General features: G+C 36.8%; 1 protein-coding gene across 1 annotated transcript in view; it reads right to left on the bottom strand.

The window, feature by feature from the left end:
• The window catches only part of ADA (adenosine deaminase), a 244,422-nt gene that overhangs the window by 115,594 nt on the left and 110,217 nt on the right, over positions 1-18,611 (bottom strand). Inside the window, exons 2-3 of the mRNA XM_053719921.1 lie at positions 3,339-3,400; positions 2,934-3,056 (exon numbers count right to left, since the gene is read on the bottom strand). Of these exons, the coding sequence (XP_053575896.1) occupies positions 2,934-3,056; positions 3,339-3,400 (185 nt within the window). The remainder of the gene's footprint in view (positions 1-2,933; positions 3,057-3,338; positions 3,401-18,611) is intronic.

Consider the following 18,611-nt stretch of genomic DNA (forward strand, 5'->3'; position numbering starts at 1 on the left):
ACTTACAGGCAACTAAGGATTTTCGGCAAACTTCTTCTCTGTTTGTCATTTATTCTGGACAGAGGAGAGGTCAAAAGGCTTTGGCCGCCTCTCTCTCTTTTTGGCTTCATAGCATAATACGTTTAGCCTATGAGACTGCTGGACAGCAGCCCCCTGAAAGAATTACAGCTCATTCCACTAGAGCTGTGGCTTCCACCTGGGCCTTTAAGAATGAGGCCTCTGTTGAACAGATTTGCAAGGCTGCAACTTGGTCTTCATACCTTTTCAAAATTTTACAAATTTGACACTTTTGCTTCTTCGGAGGCTGGTTTTGGGAGAAAGGTTCTACAGGCAGTGGTTCCTTCTGTTTAATGTTCTTGCCTTGTCCCTCCCATCATCCTTGTACTTTAGCTTTGGTATTGGTATCCCATAAGTAATGGATGACCCGTGGACTGAACACACTTAACAAGAGAAAACATAATTTATGCTTACCTGATAAATTTATTTCTCTTGTAGTGTGTTCAGTCCACGGCCCGCCCTGTCTTTTTTTGAGGCAGTTCTAAATCTTAATTAAAACTCCAGTCACCACTGCACCCTATAGTTTCTCCTTTCTCGTCTTGTTTCGGTCGAATGACTGGATATGACATGTGAGGGGTGGAGCTATATAGCAGCTCTGCTTGGGTGATCCTCTTGCAACTTCCTGTTGGGAAGGAGAATATATCCCATAAGTAATGGATGACCCGTGGACTGAACACACTACAAGAGAAATAAATTTATCAGGTAAGCATAAATTATGTTTTCTAAACATGTCTTGTGAATGCAACAAGAAATCCTGTGTGAAGAATATAAACGCAAGTTACTTACGCTATGGCAGGCATGTAATAGTTAAATTTAGTGAGAAACTCTGTAAGGCTTAAAGGTTCCTTGTATGACACAAGCTTCAACAGGCTGTATGGGCTATATAAATGGATCATCTACAAAACATTTATGCAAAGAAAAATCGAATGAATAATGTCCCTTCAAGGAAATTGAATAACCAGCGAATATCCACTGAGAGATCAATTCAGACTCAAAGGGCATACTCAGATTTTTCTATGGAATGATTCTAGAGAATGAAGGAGGAGTTTATCACTGATATAAACTTCTGCACTATGCAAGAAGGGACAGACTCACTTTGTTAGACAAGAGACTTACACCGTTTGGGCCTGCTTTTTGGAAAGTCTCTGAACCCTCACTGGAAAACTCTTTTTGGGAAAGAGAGATATCTCTGTGACCTGTTACCCTTGCAAAATAGTGGAATCCTTTCACATATGACCATAAGAAAAATCTGGGATATTGAACTCTCATATTGGTATCTGTTAATGTATAAGCAATTTAATGTCCTTATATTTTTTACATTTTAAATCAAAGATAGTCTTAATTGCAGAAGTTAAATTGAAGCTGTGTTTAAAAGGTGCACCTTATAGTTATAATATAATATTCCACAGACCGGTGTAGTCTATAAATAATCATACCTAGCATTAAGCAATTTATTATTAAGAGGAAAGGATTTAGTATTTTAATGTTCATAGGTTAAATCGAAGTGCTGTGAGATATTTTAGAAATTGCATTTACAATTGTGGCTAAATTAGACTTGTTGATACTGTACTGATTGATATATGTTGAATTGATAGTATAATATATATAAATCTCTTTTTAATTATTTGAAGTACATAAGATTATTTTGGCCCGATAGTTGAATTATATTTTTTTGGAAGTGCTATTAGATTTATTGAGATTTGGTAAGATTTGTGTTGAAATATTTTATTATATTTTTAACTAAACATTGTTAAATAAGCTATCTATATTGAATTGGTTAAACTTTCTGGCTATTTATAAATTTTTCTAGTAACATTTATGTGGGATATTTGATAAGCAATTAATTTTGAGTTAAGGTTAATTTATAGAAATGTTGTGTCCATAATAGAGAGGTACCAGACAATATAAATTGAATACTTATTAATCTAGATATCTCTATAGCCTGCTTTGTACTTTAATATTGTATTAATCAATTAAAATATATATATATATATATATATATATATATATATATATATATATATATATATATATATATATATATATATATATATATAGCCATAAGTGATATTCAGTTATTGCATAAATATAATCAATGTGTTCATAGAGATGAACTGGTCAGAATTTAGGAATTACTTTAATTGAGATTAAATATTGATATTTAATAATAATTTTATTGTCAAATTTATAGATATCTCAATAGTGTTATTTTGGAGTACACTACAGAGATTTAACATTTCACTGAAGTGTACTGATAAGATTCTATTGTATTAATTGGAGATATTGCTGACAATAATTTTATGACTGTTATGAATTATTAATAAATATAATTGGTGGCAATATTAAGATAAATACACCAACATTTTATTTGGAGGGCACTCCTGAGATGTACTAATACAAGAATAGAACCTCAATTATTTCAGTAGAAGAAATTCTTCTTCATAATTGCTAGAAGATCATATATATATTTTATCTTTTTATAAATGGTGGTAGATATGTGGCACTTCACTTTAGCCAATGTGGTAGGGTTAATTCCTGTAAAGAAATTTAGAATTTCTGGCGCATGCAAAGGTCATCATTAGGATGAGTTAAGCCTTAGATTTAAGGTAAAAAAGGAAGCTTAAATGTTAGGCTAAATGCTCATATGGGGTCTGGTGAAATAATATTATGTTTGTCTGTATACACCTACATCATAAATGGACCTTAATATTTTATGCTGCCACATTAATGACCAAGTAAATGCAGTTTAATGATTGAAGAGTATCTCAGGGGCTGAGCATACATTAAGTTAAGTTCAGGCTAATCACTCTTTCTAAACATGTCTTGTGAATGCAACAAGAAATCCTGTGTGAAGAATATTAACACAAGTTACTTACGCTATGGCAGGCATGTAATAGTTAAATTTAGTGAGAAACTCTGTAAGGCTTAAAGGTTCCTTGTATGACACAAGCTTCAACAGGCTGTCAGCAGTGTCTGCTTGAAGCTTAATTTGTCTCTTCCTGGAACACAAAATGAGAAGTTTACAAATCCTTCATTACATCCTATATTCCTATACAGATAATACATCACATCACAGATCCCCACCCCACTCTAATATAAAATCAGTCAATAGAGATTACCCATTAATTTTCTTTACAGACTCACAAATCACTACCATCCACCATCTCCCTGGAATGACCACTATAGCTATATAGATATTTAGTGAATACCAATACTTGAATAGCACTGCTTACTAAATTTGATCTGGCTGCATATGGTTGGAATATGTACATTATACTTACTTTGCAAAATATACAATAGTTTCAGGCTTAAAGCTTCCATCCAAGTGCACGTGAAGTTCAACCTAGAACAAAAATAAATATAATTTAGAATATGTACACTATAAAAGTTTAAGTTTTCATTTAAAACCACACAGAACATTGACTAATACTATGGCGCAGCATGTAGTACTAGAAGACAAGCCATGTCAGCTGATTTCACTTGACTGTATGCATCCTTCCATACAACAGCTTAGACTGTCTAGATTTGAGATTGAAATTTAAAATCCTGGCTACCCCCTTTGTTTCCTTTTAAAGTATAGAAGTAATTCAGTGAGCTCTGCCAGGGAGTTACTCTGTACTTGTGTCACTTTGCTATCTAGTGCACTTGTAAAGTGCAATCCTTTCAGCCTATTCCATAGTTCCTGAAAATTTGTTTCAAATGTTGGTGACACTTTGCAGCAGAGCCACGCCCATTTATGGTTGCATAGCCCCGCCCACTCAGATTGACCCCAAAACAAGCACATAAGATTTTAGTAGTATAATTTAACCATACTGATTGCGTAAAGGGAAAGGAAAGATTACATTAACCTTGTATTATTCAGACAGAGCATGCAATTAGTAGAGATGGGAGAATGTTTCTAAAAATGTGAAATTTAAAACAAATTTTGATAAATTCGTTCGCTCTAATCAAATTTTGAATGTTTATATAACATTTAATTTAGAATTTTAGTTTCTAAATTTTTCAATAAAATTCGAAAATATTTGTTCGAATAATAGAATGTTTAGCTATGTATTCATTCAATTTCGAAATGTAATATTCAAATTTGAATGTGACATTCGAATTTGAATGTAAGATTCAAATTCAAAATAGTATTTCTAGTCTACAACTGTGTCTAATAAATGTAATATTTAAATTTGAATGTCACATTCGAATTCGAAATAGTATTTCTAGCCTAATACTGTTTTTAAATGTAATATTCGAATTTCACATTCAAATTCAAAATAGTATTTCTAGCCTAATACTGTTTTTAAAAGTAATATTTGAATTAGAATTTCACATTCAAATTCGAAATAGTATTTCTAGTCTAATACTGCTTTTTAAATGTAATATTTGAATTTGAATGTGACATTCGAATTCGAATGTGACATTCGAATTCAAAATAGTATTTCTAGTTTACAATTTTGTTTAATCAATGTAATATTTGAATGCTACATTCAAATTCAAAATAGTATATCTAGCCTAATACTGTTTTATAAATGTAATATTCAAATTCGAATATGACATTAGAATTCGAATGTGACATTCGAAAACTGTAAATAACATTCGATAATAGAATTTTTAAGAATATTCGTTCTTATCAACATTCTATTATGTAAATCGAATTTCTACAATAAAATTCGTTCTAACATTCGAATTCGAATATAAACACATTCGCCCATCCCTAGTAATTAGTAAATTCACTACTACTTTGTTCTCTTGGGTAACTTTGTTATAAAGGATATGGCCCAATCCTCAGCAGCAGCAATGCACTAGTGAGAGCTTTTGTCCTTGGCTCAGCAGATGTGTTTAGCTAGCTTTGCTGCTCTGGAACTGACTTTAATTATGTGTAATATCACTTTGCATGGTTATATGAAAGCAATGGTGCAATAATCTTAATTGCTCTAACATAGATCATTTTCTTTATATAGGTTAAAGCATCACTCTCCTCATCGCCTTCCTTACTCTCAAGCACACAATTGACATAAGAAGAATAACTTTACATCAAGTACCAAAATAAGCAAGCAGGGGTTAAATTATTAACCCTTCAGCATCTGTATAGCAGGAAACCTCAGAACACTCTGGTTTATATAGATGTTACACAGCCTGAAATTAAACAGTGACATGACCTCATTCTGTTTAACCTGCTAACTGCTGTCTTGGGGCTGCTGAGAACAATCCTATTATATAAAAGGCCAAGTGTGATTGTCCGAAGCTGTCATGCGCAGTAGAGACAGCACGAGGACAAACACACCTGGCCTTTGAGTCCTACTCCCTAGCTGATCCATCATCTGCGGCAGAAGTGGGCGTGACTGGCATGAAGGTGGCGTGGCTGGGCATGAATGTGCGTGAAAGGGGCGTGGCCGGGCGTGAAGGGGGCATGGTCTGGCGCGGTCGCTAGATAGAGAGGGGAGAGAGACAGAGAGGAAGGGAGAGAGAGGAGGGGAGAGTCGGAGAGAGAGGAGAGGGGGGAGAAAGAGAGAGGAGAGGGGGAGAGAGAGAGAGAGAGAGAGGAGGGGGAGAGAGAGGGGGCGAGAGAGAGAGGAGGAGAGAGAGGAGAGGGGGGAGAGAGCGCAAAAGAGATGGGGGAGAGAGAGAGAGCAAAAGAGAGGGGGGAGAGAGCACAAAAGAGAGGGGGGGAGAGAGCACAAAAGGGTGGGGGGGAGAGAAAGAGAGAGAGAGAACAAAAGAGGGGGAGAGAGAGAGAGCACAAAAGAGAGATGGGAGAGAGAGAGGAGGGGAGAGAGAGAGGAGGGGAGAGAGAGAGGAGAGGAGAGAGAGAGGGAGGGGGAGAGAGAGAGAGGAGGGGGGAGAGAGAGAGAGAGAGAGAGAGGGGGGGAGAGAGAGAGAGGAGGGGGGGGAGAGAGGGGGGGGGGGGAGAGGGGGGGGAGAGAGAGAGGAGGGGGGGGAGAGAGAGAGGAGGGGGGGAGAGAGAGGAGGGGGGAGAGAGAGAGGAGGGGGGGAGAGAGAGAGAGAGGAGGGGGGAGAGAGAGAGGAGGAGGGAGAGAGAGGAGGGGGGAGAGAGAGGAGAGGGGGGAGAGAGAGAGGGGGGAGGAGAGGGGGGAGAGAGAGAGGGGGGAGAGGGGGAGAGAGAGAGGGGGGAGAGAGAGCTCAAAAGAGAGGGGGAGAGAGAGCGTAAAAGAGATGGGGGAGAGAGAGGGGGGGGAGAGAGCACAAAAGAGAGGGGGAAAGAGAGCGCAAAAGAGAGGGGGAGAGAGAGAGCAAAAGAGAGGGGGAGAGAGAGAGAGAGAACAAAAGAGAGGGGGGAGAGAGCACAAGAGGTGGGAACACTGTACTGCAAAAAATGGCCCGTGTGAACGGGCTTTAGGACTAGTATATACATAAATGTTGAGGACTTGCTAGGACACTATTGAAAGTTTCACAAGCAGGTGGCATTTAATGAGGTAACTATTCATGTTTTTATCTTTGTTGCTGCAGTGATTGTGAGCAAAAGGTTAAGAGACTCTGAAATACTCCAGTATATCTGGATTTTTTGTATGTTCTGTGAATTTAATTCTCAGCACGTGAAAAGTCTGATGTGTTAAGCCCATACTAAACAAAGCCTCAGTATATACATGGGGAAAGACTATTGAGATGTCTGACTTCCTCACCCCATGTCTCCTACACTCCCTGGTATTATATATAACATATCAAAGCTTCCTCTTACCTAACATCTGTTCTTACACTGCTAAACTTCTGTAAAAAAAACACCACAGAAACAAAACATAATGGGGTAGATTACAAGTGGAGTGCTATCGTTTGCACGCAATCAATATCTGGTTTTGGAGTCCATTTGCATGCAAGTTAAATTCCGCTCGCATTACAAGTTGAAAGTAAGTGCGAATGCGTGAGCGCAATTGTGATTTACACTAGAATGATTACCATGACCTCAAAGCTCTGGTAAATGGTTATTCTCGAATAAAAAGTTGCACAAAACACATCAAAAATATATTCAAAAGAACAGTTACATTAATAATAACACTGTCTAAAGAAAATGTAAAAATTGCATGAAAAAGTTATAAGGGCTCAAAGATATGAGGTCTCAGGTATTGGGAGGGGGGGGGAAGGCACGCAAAGGGCTTTAACATAGCGATACATACATGTGTGTGTGTGTGTGTGTGTATATATATATATATATATATATATTGCGCTGCGGAATCTGTTGGCACTCTACAAATAACCGATAATAATAATAATAATATATGTGTGTACATTCCACGCAAATGTGCGCTGGCATTACAAGTTAGGTGCAATGCGAACACAATCTCGCATTTGCATTGAATGGAAGCTTTGAGCTCACAAGAGTGTGCTCCATAGGTACCAATGCGAGACTCATTCTCATGCCGTCAGACACAGCATGAGAACTTAGCACAGCGAAGGGAGAGAGTCGCGCAGCAAATTTAAATAAGTGCATATACACAAATTAACACATAAATACATATGTATATAAGCATATACTGTACATACAGTATATATATACACAGTCCCCATAGTCCACAATGTATTTTTTCTTACACCCCCCACCAACTCGCTTTAACCCATTATAACAGCTTTGTGCAGTTATTTATTTGTTTTATAAAAAAGCTACATTTTTTAAAACTAAAAAACTAGACTATATTTAAGTTTGGGGGCAATTGGGGCACATTTTGAAATTTGATTTCTGTTTAATTTGCGGAGCGCTTCTTGTAATGGCTGGTTATTTATTGTGACAAATGATTGCTCCTCTTGTTAGCTAGCCCTATATATATGTGTGTGTGTGTATGTATGTATATATATATATATATATATATATATATTTATATCAGTATGTATATAGGTATAAATATATTTTTGAGAAAAAATCTATCAGATATATATTTAAATATCTCTTTGAGAATAAATAGAACATATTCTGCTACAGTATGTGCAGAACATTGAATTATGACATATGCAATATCATATTCTTATGTTGCACTTTTTAAATAACCACCAATGTGTTTGCGTGACTTGTGGGTGTTAAGATTTTTTCAATTGCGATTTTGTGTTCGCAACTTCTCAAAGTCTATTTGTCACCAAAACTTTGCTAACAGGAGAGGCAAACTTTTTACTTTTAACTCGTAATACGAGCGTGAATCTCCCAGTGCCAAAAAATTACTTCTAGCAGTATTAACGCTTGAATGCGAGCGCAAACTACCGCTCCACTCCTAATATACTGGAAGTAATTAAACTAATGCCACAGCGCCCTCTGTGGTGGGAGTACTGCACTGCACATAATATTCATAAACTATATACAGACTGAACTGAACAAGGGACAATCAATAACTTCTTACCACAGAGACTGAGTTAAAGTCAAGGATACTACCATAATATAAATACTGCACCTTCAAAACATTACTTAACAAGTGAACTTAAAAAAAATACTCTACATAAAGCAGTCGGGACTATAATCATATGGTTCACAAAAAAATTGGGAAGTTCCATCATTTGCTTTAAGCACTCAGCTTTATATAGGGGAAACTAATCAGACTTCTATAACGGATTAACTACGCAGGATCCACCATAAATCAAAACTTGTATTTTTGTAACAAGGGACACAGTTTAAATTTAAAAAAATAAGAAACTCTGATTTTTCAGTGGCTACTCCATAAAACAAATGAGAAAAACAGCATTATGAGCTGATCCGTTCTCTATTATCACAGGGAGTCTCATTACACAGCAAGGGAACTGAGATATTTATTCAGGAGTAGAGACTGAAAAGCTACAATTGCATTCATTTAGTTTTCATTAAAACACTCAAATAAATGAGTGAAGTTCCTTGACTTAATAATTAATTATCTTGTATTTTCTTCATGTTGTACATATACCCCTATGTTATTGTATGTTCCTAACTTGTTATCTTGTATTTTCTTCATGTTGTACATATACCCCTATGTTATTGTATGTTCCTAACTTGTTATCTTGTATTTTCTTCATGTTGCACATATACCCCTATGTTATTGTATGTTCCTAACTTGTTATCTTGTATTTTCTTCATGTTGTACATATACCCCTATGTTATTGTATGTTCCTAACTTGTTATCTTGTATTTTCTTCATGTTGCACATATACCCCTATGTTATTGTATGTTCCTAACTTGTTATCTTGTATTTTCTTCATGTTGTACATATACCCCTATGTTATTGTATGTTCCTAACTTGTTATCTTGTATTTTCTTCATGTTGTACATATACCCCTATGTTATTGTATGTTCCTAACTTGTTATCTTGTATTTTCTTCATGTTGTACATATACCCCTATGTTATTGTATGTTCCTAACTTGTTTCTTGTTAACGTTGCCAGCACTTAGCAGACCCTTCAATTATAGGAAATGCTTAATCCAGGTTCCGCTAACAAATTTGTAACTACAATACAAGGAAATGTTTTTGTTTTTTTTAATAAAAATGTTAGTTGCAATCATTTCAGGTGATCAAACACTATTGTATAAAGATTTTCAGTTCAACAAAAGCAAAAACATAGAATTGTATTTTTGAGTTAAAGTGAATGTCAATTTTGATGCTCAAGTGCCCGGTTTTTGAAAATTCGAGGGGCACTTTAATTCATCAAAATTTACATTTCACTCCTGTTGATAAAAAAAACTTACCTTTTAATTTTCACAGCAGCTCCAGCTTCCTCCACCCGTTGCAAAGCCTCTTCCTGGGTTTAAAATGAGGAATCCAGCTTCCTCCAATCACGGCGTTGAATCAGACACTGATTCCCCCGGGGGGAAGCCATGATTGGAGGATGACCTATCCATCATTTCTGACGTCAGAAATGGCTTGCAACGACCGGAGGAAGCTGGAGCTGGTGTCAAGTTTAAAAGGTAAGTTTTTTTTCACAACAGGAGTGAAATGTAAATTTTGATGAATTAACGTGCCCCTGTTTTTAATCGAATTTTTAAAAAACGGGCACTTTAGCATCAAAAATGACATTCACTTTAAAGCTACCTAAAACTGTACCTACATTTGCATCATGGTGTGAACAAACACAATTAGAGGGACACTGAACCCAATTTTTTTTTTTTTTTCGTGTGTGTGATTCAGCTAGAGCATGCAATTTTAAGCCACTTTCTAATTTACTCCTATTATCAATTTTTCTTCATTCTCTTGCTATCTTTATTTGAAAAATAAATATTGGCCGGCATCTAAACTTACATTCTTGCATTTCAAATAAAGATACCAAGAGAATAAAGATAATTTGATAATAGGAATAAATTAGAAAGTTACTTAAAATTTCATGCTCTATCTGAATCACGAAAGAAAAAAATTGGGTTCAGTGTCCCTTTAATTAAAAAAAAAAATAAAGTGTTAGTATTTGTATTTAAGTAATATTAAGCACACTGAAAGTATGACCAAAAGAGAAATGCAAATTATAATTGTATACAAAATTCAGCTTAACCATTAGGGGCGCGATCCGATATCGATCGCAGTTTGCGGCGCAAGCGAGGGAACCGGCGTCGCCCGCAGTTTCAGCTCGCAACTCGAGCCATCCCATATAGGTTGCCGTCAGATGCTAACGTGCCGTAAGTCTCACAAACCAGCGATGTCCAGAAATCTGCGTAAGTACAAATTTCTGGCGTCGCCAGTGACTTGCGCCACGTTAGAAACTGCCGGCGCCTATAAAACCTGACTAAAGTTTAAAACACCCGCACTGTCTAACACGCCTCCCTAACATAGCCCGCACTGTCTAACACGCCTCCCTAACATAGCCCGCACTGTCTAACCCTCTATCCGCTATCCCCCCTCACTAGCCTAACAATAAAAAAGCTATTAACCCCTAAACCGCCGCTCCTTTACCCCGCCGCAACCTAATAAAGTTATTAACCCCTAAACCGCCGCTCCCGTACCCCGCCGCCAGCTATATTATATCTATAACCCCCTAAAGTGAGCCCCTAACACCGCCGCCATCTATATTAAAATTATTAACCCCTAATGTAAGCCCCTTACACCGCCGCCATCTCTATTAAAATGATTAACCCCTAATTTAATCTACCTACCCCGCCGCCAGCTATATTATCTATATTAACCCTAAGTATATTATAGTTAATATAGGTATTACATTATATATATTAACTATATTAACCCTAATTATATTAGGGTTAATATAGTTAATATAGTTACTCTATCTCTATCTCTATCTAACCCTAACTAAATTTATATTAAATTAATCTAATTCATTTATAAACTAAAATATTCCTATTTAAATCTAAATACTTACCTATAAAATAAACCCTAAGATAGCTACAATATAATTAATAATTACATTGTAGCTATGTTAGGGTTAATATTTATTTTACAGGTAAATTGTTAATTATTTTAACTAGGTATAATAGATATTAAATAGTTATTAACTATTTAATATCTACCTAGTTAAAATAATTACCCAATTACCTGTAAAATAAATCCTAACCTAAGTTACAAATACACCTACACTATCAATAAATTTAATAAACTACAAACATCTATCTAAAAATACAATTAAATTAACTAAACTAAATTACAAAAAAAACAAAACACTAAATTACAAAAAATAAAAAAAAGATTACAAGATATTTAAGCTAATTACACCTATTCTAAGCCCCCTAATAAAATAATAAACCCCCAAAATAAAAAAAATTCCCTGCCCTATTCTAAATTCAATAAATTTCAAAGCTCTTTACCTTACCAGCCCTTAAAAGGGCCTTTTGTGGGGCATGCCCCAAAGAATTCAGCTCTTTTGCATACAACAAATACAATACCCCCCCCCATTACAACCCACCACCCACATACCCCTATTCTAAACCCACCCAAACCCCCCTTAAAAAATCCTAACACTACCCCCCTGAAGATCTCCCTACCTTGTCTTCACCACACCGGGCCGAACTCCTGATCCGATCCGGGCGATGTCATCCTCCAAGCGGCAAAGAAGAATTCTTCCTCCGGCGACGTCTTCCTCCAAGCGGCAGCAAAGTCTTCATTCTTCCGGCGGCATCTTCAATCTTCTTTCTTCGCTCCGCCGCCGCGGAGCATCCATCCCGGCCGACTGCTGAACTTGGAATGAGGTACCTTTAAATGACGTCATCCAAGATGGCGTCCGCCGAATTCCGATTGGCTGATAGGATTCTATCAGCCAATCGAAATTAAGTTAAAAAAATCTGATTGGCTGATTGAATCAGCCAATCAGATTCAAGTTCAATCCGATTGGCTGATCCAATCAGCCAATCAGATTGAGCTCGCATTCTATTGGCTGATCGGAACAGCCAATAGAATGCGAGCTCAATCTGATTGGCTGATTGGATCAGCCAATCGGATTGAACTTGAATCTGATTGGCTGATTCAATCAGCCAATCAGATTTTTCTAACTTAATTCCGATTGGCTGATAGAATCCTATCAGCCAATCGGAATTCGGCGGACGCCATCTTGGATGACGTCATTTAAAGGTACCTCATTCCAAGTTCAGCAGTCGGCCGGGATGGATGCTCCGCGGCGGCGGAGCGAAGAAAGAAGATTGAAGATGCCGCCGGAAGAATGAAGACTTTGCTGCCGCTTGGAGGAAGACGTCGCCGGAGGAAGAATTCTTCTTTGCCGCTTGGAGGATGACATCGCCGGAGGAAGAATTCTTCTTTGCCGCTTGGAGGAAGACATCGCCCGGATCGGATCAGGAGTTCGGCCCGGTGTGGTGAAGACAAGGTAGGGAGATCTTCAGGGGGGTAGTGTTAGGCTTTTTTAAGGGGGGTTTGGGTGGGTTTAGAATAGGGGTATGTGGGTGGTGGGTTGTAATGGGGGGGGGGGGTATTGTATTTGTATGTATAGGTTAGGATTTATTTTACAGGTAATTGGGTAATTATTTTAACTAGGTAGATATTAAATAGTTAATAACTATTTAATATCTATTATACCTAGTTAAAATAATGAACAATTTACCTGTAAAATAAATATTAACCCTAACATAGCTACAATGTAATTATTAATTATATTGTAGCTATCTTAGGGTTTGTTTTATAGGTAAGTATTTAGATTTAAATAGGAATATATTAGTTTATAAATGAATTAGATTAATTTAATATAAATTTAGTTAGGGTTAGATAGAGTTAATATAGTTAATATAAATACTATAGTAACTATATTAACTATATTAACCCTAATATAATTAGGGTTAATATAGTTAATATATATAATGTAATACCTATATTAACTATAATATACTTAGGGTTAATATAGATAATATAGCTGGCGGCGGGGTAGGTAGATTAAATTAGGGGTTAATCATTTTAATAGAGATGGCGGCGGTGTAAGGGGCTTACATTAGGGGTTAATAATTTTTATATAGGTGGCGGCGGTGTAAGGGGTCAGATTAGGGGATAGATAAGGTAGATGGCGGCGGTTTTAGAGGCTCACAGTAGGGGGTTAGTTTATGTAGATGGCGGCGGGGTCCGGGAGCGGCGGTTTAGGGGGTAATAACTTTATTAGGGATTTCGGGGGGGGGGGATCGCGGTTGACAGGGAGATAGACATTGCGCATGCGTTAGGTGTTAGGTTTATTTTAGCAGATCGCGGTTGACAGGGAGATAGACATTGCGCATGCGTTAGGTGTTAGGTTTATTTTCTAGTTAGTTTAGGGAGTTACGGGGCTCCAATAGTCAGCGTAAGGCTTCTTACGGCTGCTTTTTGTGGCGAGGTGAAAATGGAGTAAGTTTTCTCCATTTTCGCCACGTAAGTCCTTACGCTGCATATTGGATACCAAACTGCGCGGGTTTGGTATACCTGCCTATGGCCCAAAAAACTGCGGCGACGGCAGAAATATACGGGCGTAACTTCTAGGTTACGCCGTATATGTGATACCAAATCCGCGCAAATATTGGCGTCGCCGGCTTTTGCGGGCGACGATTTATATCGGATCGACCCCTAGATCGTGCATCAAGACTTCCCTACACAAAACTGCTACCTTTACAGCCTCTTGGGCCTTAATAGCTCACCCCAAATTAGGCAACGTAGAGGTGGTTTAAAATCAGAATGTTAAAGTGAATATCAAGTTTAATGAGAAAGTGCCTGGTTTTTAAAAATACTTTCATTCATTAAACTTTACATTTAAGCGTTTTTAAAAATACCTTTATCCTTATGACAGCAGACCGGTGATCTTCCTCCCTCCTGCTGTACTTAGCACAGCAATGACGAATCCGGCTTCCTACATTCCTTCCGTGCACCCCAAGGCATCCAGCTTGTGAGGCCATGCAATGATTGGAGGATGCCGGATTCGTCATTGCTTTGCCTAGTACAGCAGGAGCTGCGGAGGAAAGATTGCCGGTTTGCTGTAATAAGGAAAAAGGTAAGTATTTGAGAAAAAACGCTTAAATATAAAATTTAATGAATGAAAGTGCCCCTGTTTATAAGAGAATTTTTAAACAACAGGCACTTTCTCATAAAAACTTGGCATTCACTTTAAGTTTCTAAATAGCAACTTCAAAATTTGCAATATTAACATTTCTTATGGTTACTTAGCATTAATGGAGGGTACATCGTGGCTTTGCAGCACTGCTATCAGCCAGCAATCTCTAACTGACCCGCTGCAGGATTTTCTCCTGCTGTACTGTTCTCCCTGAGTATAGGTGCAGATTATTACACCCAGCTGCTATTATGGTCCCTGTGGGGCTCTAGTGTGGTTATGCAGCTATGTTAAGTTGTTATGTGGTTAAATATTGATGTTGCAAAGTCAAGCAAAGCAAAGGACGGTGTTGACATCACATCACTCACTAGCTCTGAATTTCATTTTCAGTTACCTGCAGCACAAAATCAGCATATAGTAAACTCACCCAAAAAAATAAATGACGGTCTCTGTACTCGCCACTTCTCCCTGATTTTCATAGTTTTAAAAAGACTGCCAAAAAAATTTATCTGTACCCAGTGGTTTAACAACTCCAAGTGAGCCCTGATCTACAATGCCCCAGATCTGGCCCCAGGATGCCAAAATCCTGCTACACTGGCCGCCCATCCTGCCCTGGAAAGCTCACATATGCCCTGGAGGATACTCAAACCCTGTCCCTCCCCTAACAGTCTCACTTTTTTGTGTTACTATTGAAAGGCATGGTCTAGGACAGCTTATTAAATCAGCTAGTGAAGAGCTCCTTGATTAAAGTCTATTAGTGATCTCGTACAGGAAATAAAGAATTATTGTAGAGTATATCATGTTAAAGGGACATGAAAACCCAAAAAATATTTAATGATTTAGGTAGAACATAAAACTTTACATCTATTATCAAATTTGCTTAATTCTCTTGGTATCATTTGTTGAAGGAGCAGTAATGCACTACTGGTTTCTAACTGAACACATGGGTGAGCCAATGACAATATATATATATATATATATATATATATATATATATATATATATATATATATATATATGCAGCCACCAATCAGCAGCTAGAACCTAGATTATTTGCTGCTCTGAGCTTACCTAGATAAATCTTTCAGCAAAGGATAACAAGAGAAGGAAGCAAATTAAATAATAGAAGTAAATTGGAAAGTTGTTTAAAATCATATGCTCTTTCTGAATCATGGAAGAAAATGATTAGTTTCATGTCCCTTTAAGTTGCCTTTTTAAATGGGGGCTTTCATTTTTCACTTATTTCTAAAACATATTAATTAACTGGCATCCCACTATTCGGTTCGGCTACTAGATTACAATGCATATGGAATTGATAGCCTGTGGTTTGCAAAGTAATGGATGTGGGTCTCTGGGGCCAGTCACATTAAAATAACATGCAGGAACTTTAACTGATCACATTTCCCTGTAACTTGAAAAGGTGATAAGGTGGGAACATTAAAGGGACAGTCAAGTCCAAAAAAAACTTTCAATTTTCAAATAGGGCATGTAATTTTAAACAACTTTCCAAATTTACTTTGATCAACAATTTTGCTTTGTTCTCTTGGTATTCTAATAATAATTTCTAAGCCCTTGAAGGCCGCCTCTATTTTATTTACTTTTCACAGCAGGGGAGATCAAGCTCATGTAGGCCATATAGATAGCATTGTGATCACGCTCGTGGCTAGTGGCAGACACTGCACTAATTGGTTAAAATGCAACTATATGCAAAATAACTAAAAGTCATGTGATTAGGAGCGGTCAGAAGATGCTTAGATACAAGTTAGTCACAGAAGTAAAAAGTGTATTAATATAACCGTGTTGGTTTTGCAAAAAACTGGGGAATGGGTAATAAAGGGATTATCTATCTTTTTAAACAACAAAAATTCTGGTGTTGACTGTCCCTTTAAACCAATTATTTCCCTTTTATGACTCAGAAAGAACATACAATTTTAAACAACAATGCACTACTTGGAGATAGTTGAACACATTGAGTGAGACAATGACTAGAGGCATATGTAGTGCATTGATGCACATGATCCTATCTAGGTATTCTTTTTTTTAACAAATTATAAGAAGAGAATGAAGCAAATTAGATAAGTGAAGTAAATTGGAAAGTTATTTAAAATTGCATGCACTATCTGAATTGTGAAAGCTGCATTTTGACATTACTGTCTCTTTAATAAAACTGCTGATTATAATACAATAGTTTAAGTGATGTGTTCTTTAAGTCGATATTTTTGCACACAAGTGTGTTACAACTCCAAACATGACTAACAGACATGAGATATCATGGAGATTTTAGACAAACTCTAATTGGGTGGATTATTATAAAGCAGATGTTGGACAAAGGCTTCCAATACAAGCTATTATGTGTTAATTGAATGATTCCATAGAAACACAGCAGAAATGTCTACTAATTAAAAGGTGTTTTCTGTCCCTTCGAATAAAATTAATATAATAGACGTTAACTTTAAAGGGACAGTAAACTTAGAAAATAATGTTATATAATTCTGCACATACTGAAGATTTATATAACAATATCTTAACAGCAGCTTTCTAAATCAAAAGCTCCAGGCTCTACTAAGCGGGTCTTGTTATTCAAAAGTGCTTCACGGGCGCGCTGTCTAGTCACATTGTGCCGTTGAACTGAATGTAGCTCGCTCCCACTCTGGTCTGGTAGCGTGAGTGAACTACATTCAGTTTAATGGCGCGATCGGGTGCGCTGTGACTAGACAGCGCGCCTGTGAAACACTTTGAAAAACAAGACCCGCTTAGTTGAGCCTGGAGTGAAGACAAGGTAAGTCCAACTTTGGAATAAAAAATCTCGCAATGCTTTTGATTTAGAAAGCTGCCGCTAAGATATTGTTATATAATTCTGGACTATTTTCAAATATTTTCGCAGACCTTTATTCTTAAAGTGATAGTAAATCCTAGCTTTTTTGAAACGCTAGGACTTACCAGTGCTATAGATAAAGGGGACTTTAAGTCATGAAATGTATAACGCTTCATGCTGAAAGTACATTTATTTGCCTGCTAGTTTATACCCAGCTGAGCACCTTCGGCCACCCACAGCAAAACGCAAATTTTTTTTTTCAATGAGGTGACGTTTTCACCTCTTAGCCAACAGCCGTGCTAGCCGCTTGGCATTATGCCATATGGTTAGCCCGTTATTGGCTAAGAGGTGAAAATGTAACCTCATTGACATAAACTTGCAGGCAAATAAATTCACTTTCAGCATGAAGTTTTTTATATCTCATTACTAAAAGTCCCCTTTATTTATAGCACTGGTAAGTCCTAGTGTTTCAAAAACACTAGGATTCACCATCACTTTAACCTCTTAAAGGGGCAGTCTAGTCAAAATTAAACTTTCATGATTCAGATAGGGCATGTAATTTTAAACAACTTTCCAATTTACTTCTATTATCTAATTTGCTCAGTTCTTTAGATATCCTTTGTTGAAGAAATAGCAATGCACATGTGCGAGCCAATCACACAAGGCCTCTATGTGCAGCAACCAATCAGCAGCTACTGAGCATATCTAGATATGCTTTTCAGCAAGTGATATCAAGAGAATGGAGCAAATGAGATAATGGAAGTCAATTAGAAAGTTGTTTAAAATGACATGCTCTTTCTAAATCACAAAAGAAAAAATTTGGGTTTCATGTCCCTTTAAGGACATATGACGGAATTTTTCCGTCATAAAGCAATTGAGCAAACTGAAAGCTGTGTCCTTAAAGGGTTAAATTATCAGTGACCTTCGAGCGATATGTTTTCATTAAACAATACAGAAGCAACACCAATCTAGCACCAAGCAACTTGTAGGTAACTTCAGGAAGCAAACCAGTTTAATTACAGTTACATTCCAATGTTTCACTGCAATTACAAAGGTTATATTTAGTCTACGTATTTATGGTTTGATGAACATTTCAACTTTTGTTTTTGTAAAATTGAATGTCTTCAGGCATTTTTCAAAGAATTGTCTATTTAAATTAATAAATGTCAGATGACAATAGTGAGTTGTATATTTTATTTTAGACAATTATAGATGTATATTAAAATTATCAGTTGGACTTTCTTTGCAATAATTTTGTAAATGAATGTATGGCTGATACTGAGAATCTGTTATGCTTATTAGCTTGCTTACTCTTGCATATTAATATTTGTTAATAGTTTTTGCA

This window comes from Bombina bombina, chromosome 1, assembly GCF_027579735.1.
Source record: "Bombina bombina isolate aBomBom1 chromosome 1, aBomBom1.pri, whole genome shotgun sequence".
Taxonomy (NCBI): Eukaryota; Metazoa; Chordata; class Amphibia; order Anura; family Bombinatoridae; genus Bombina; species Bombina bombina.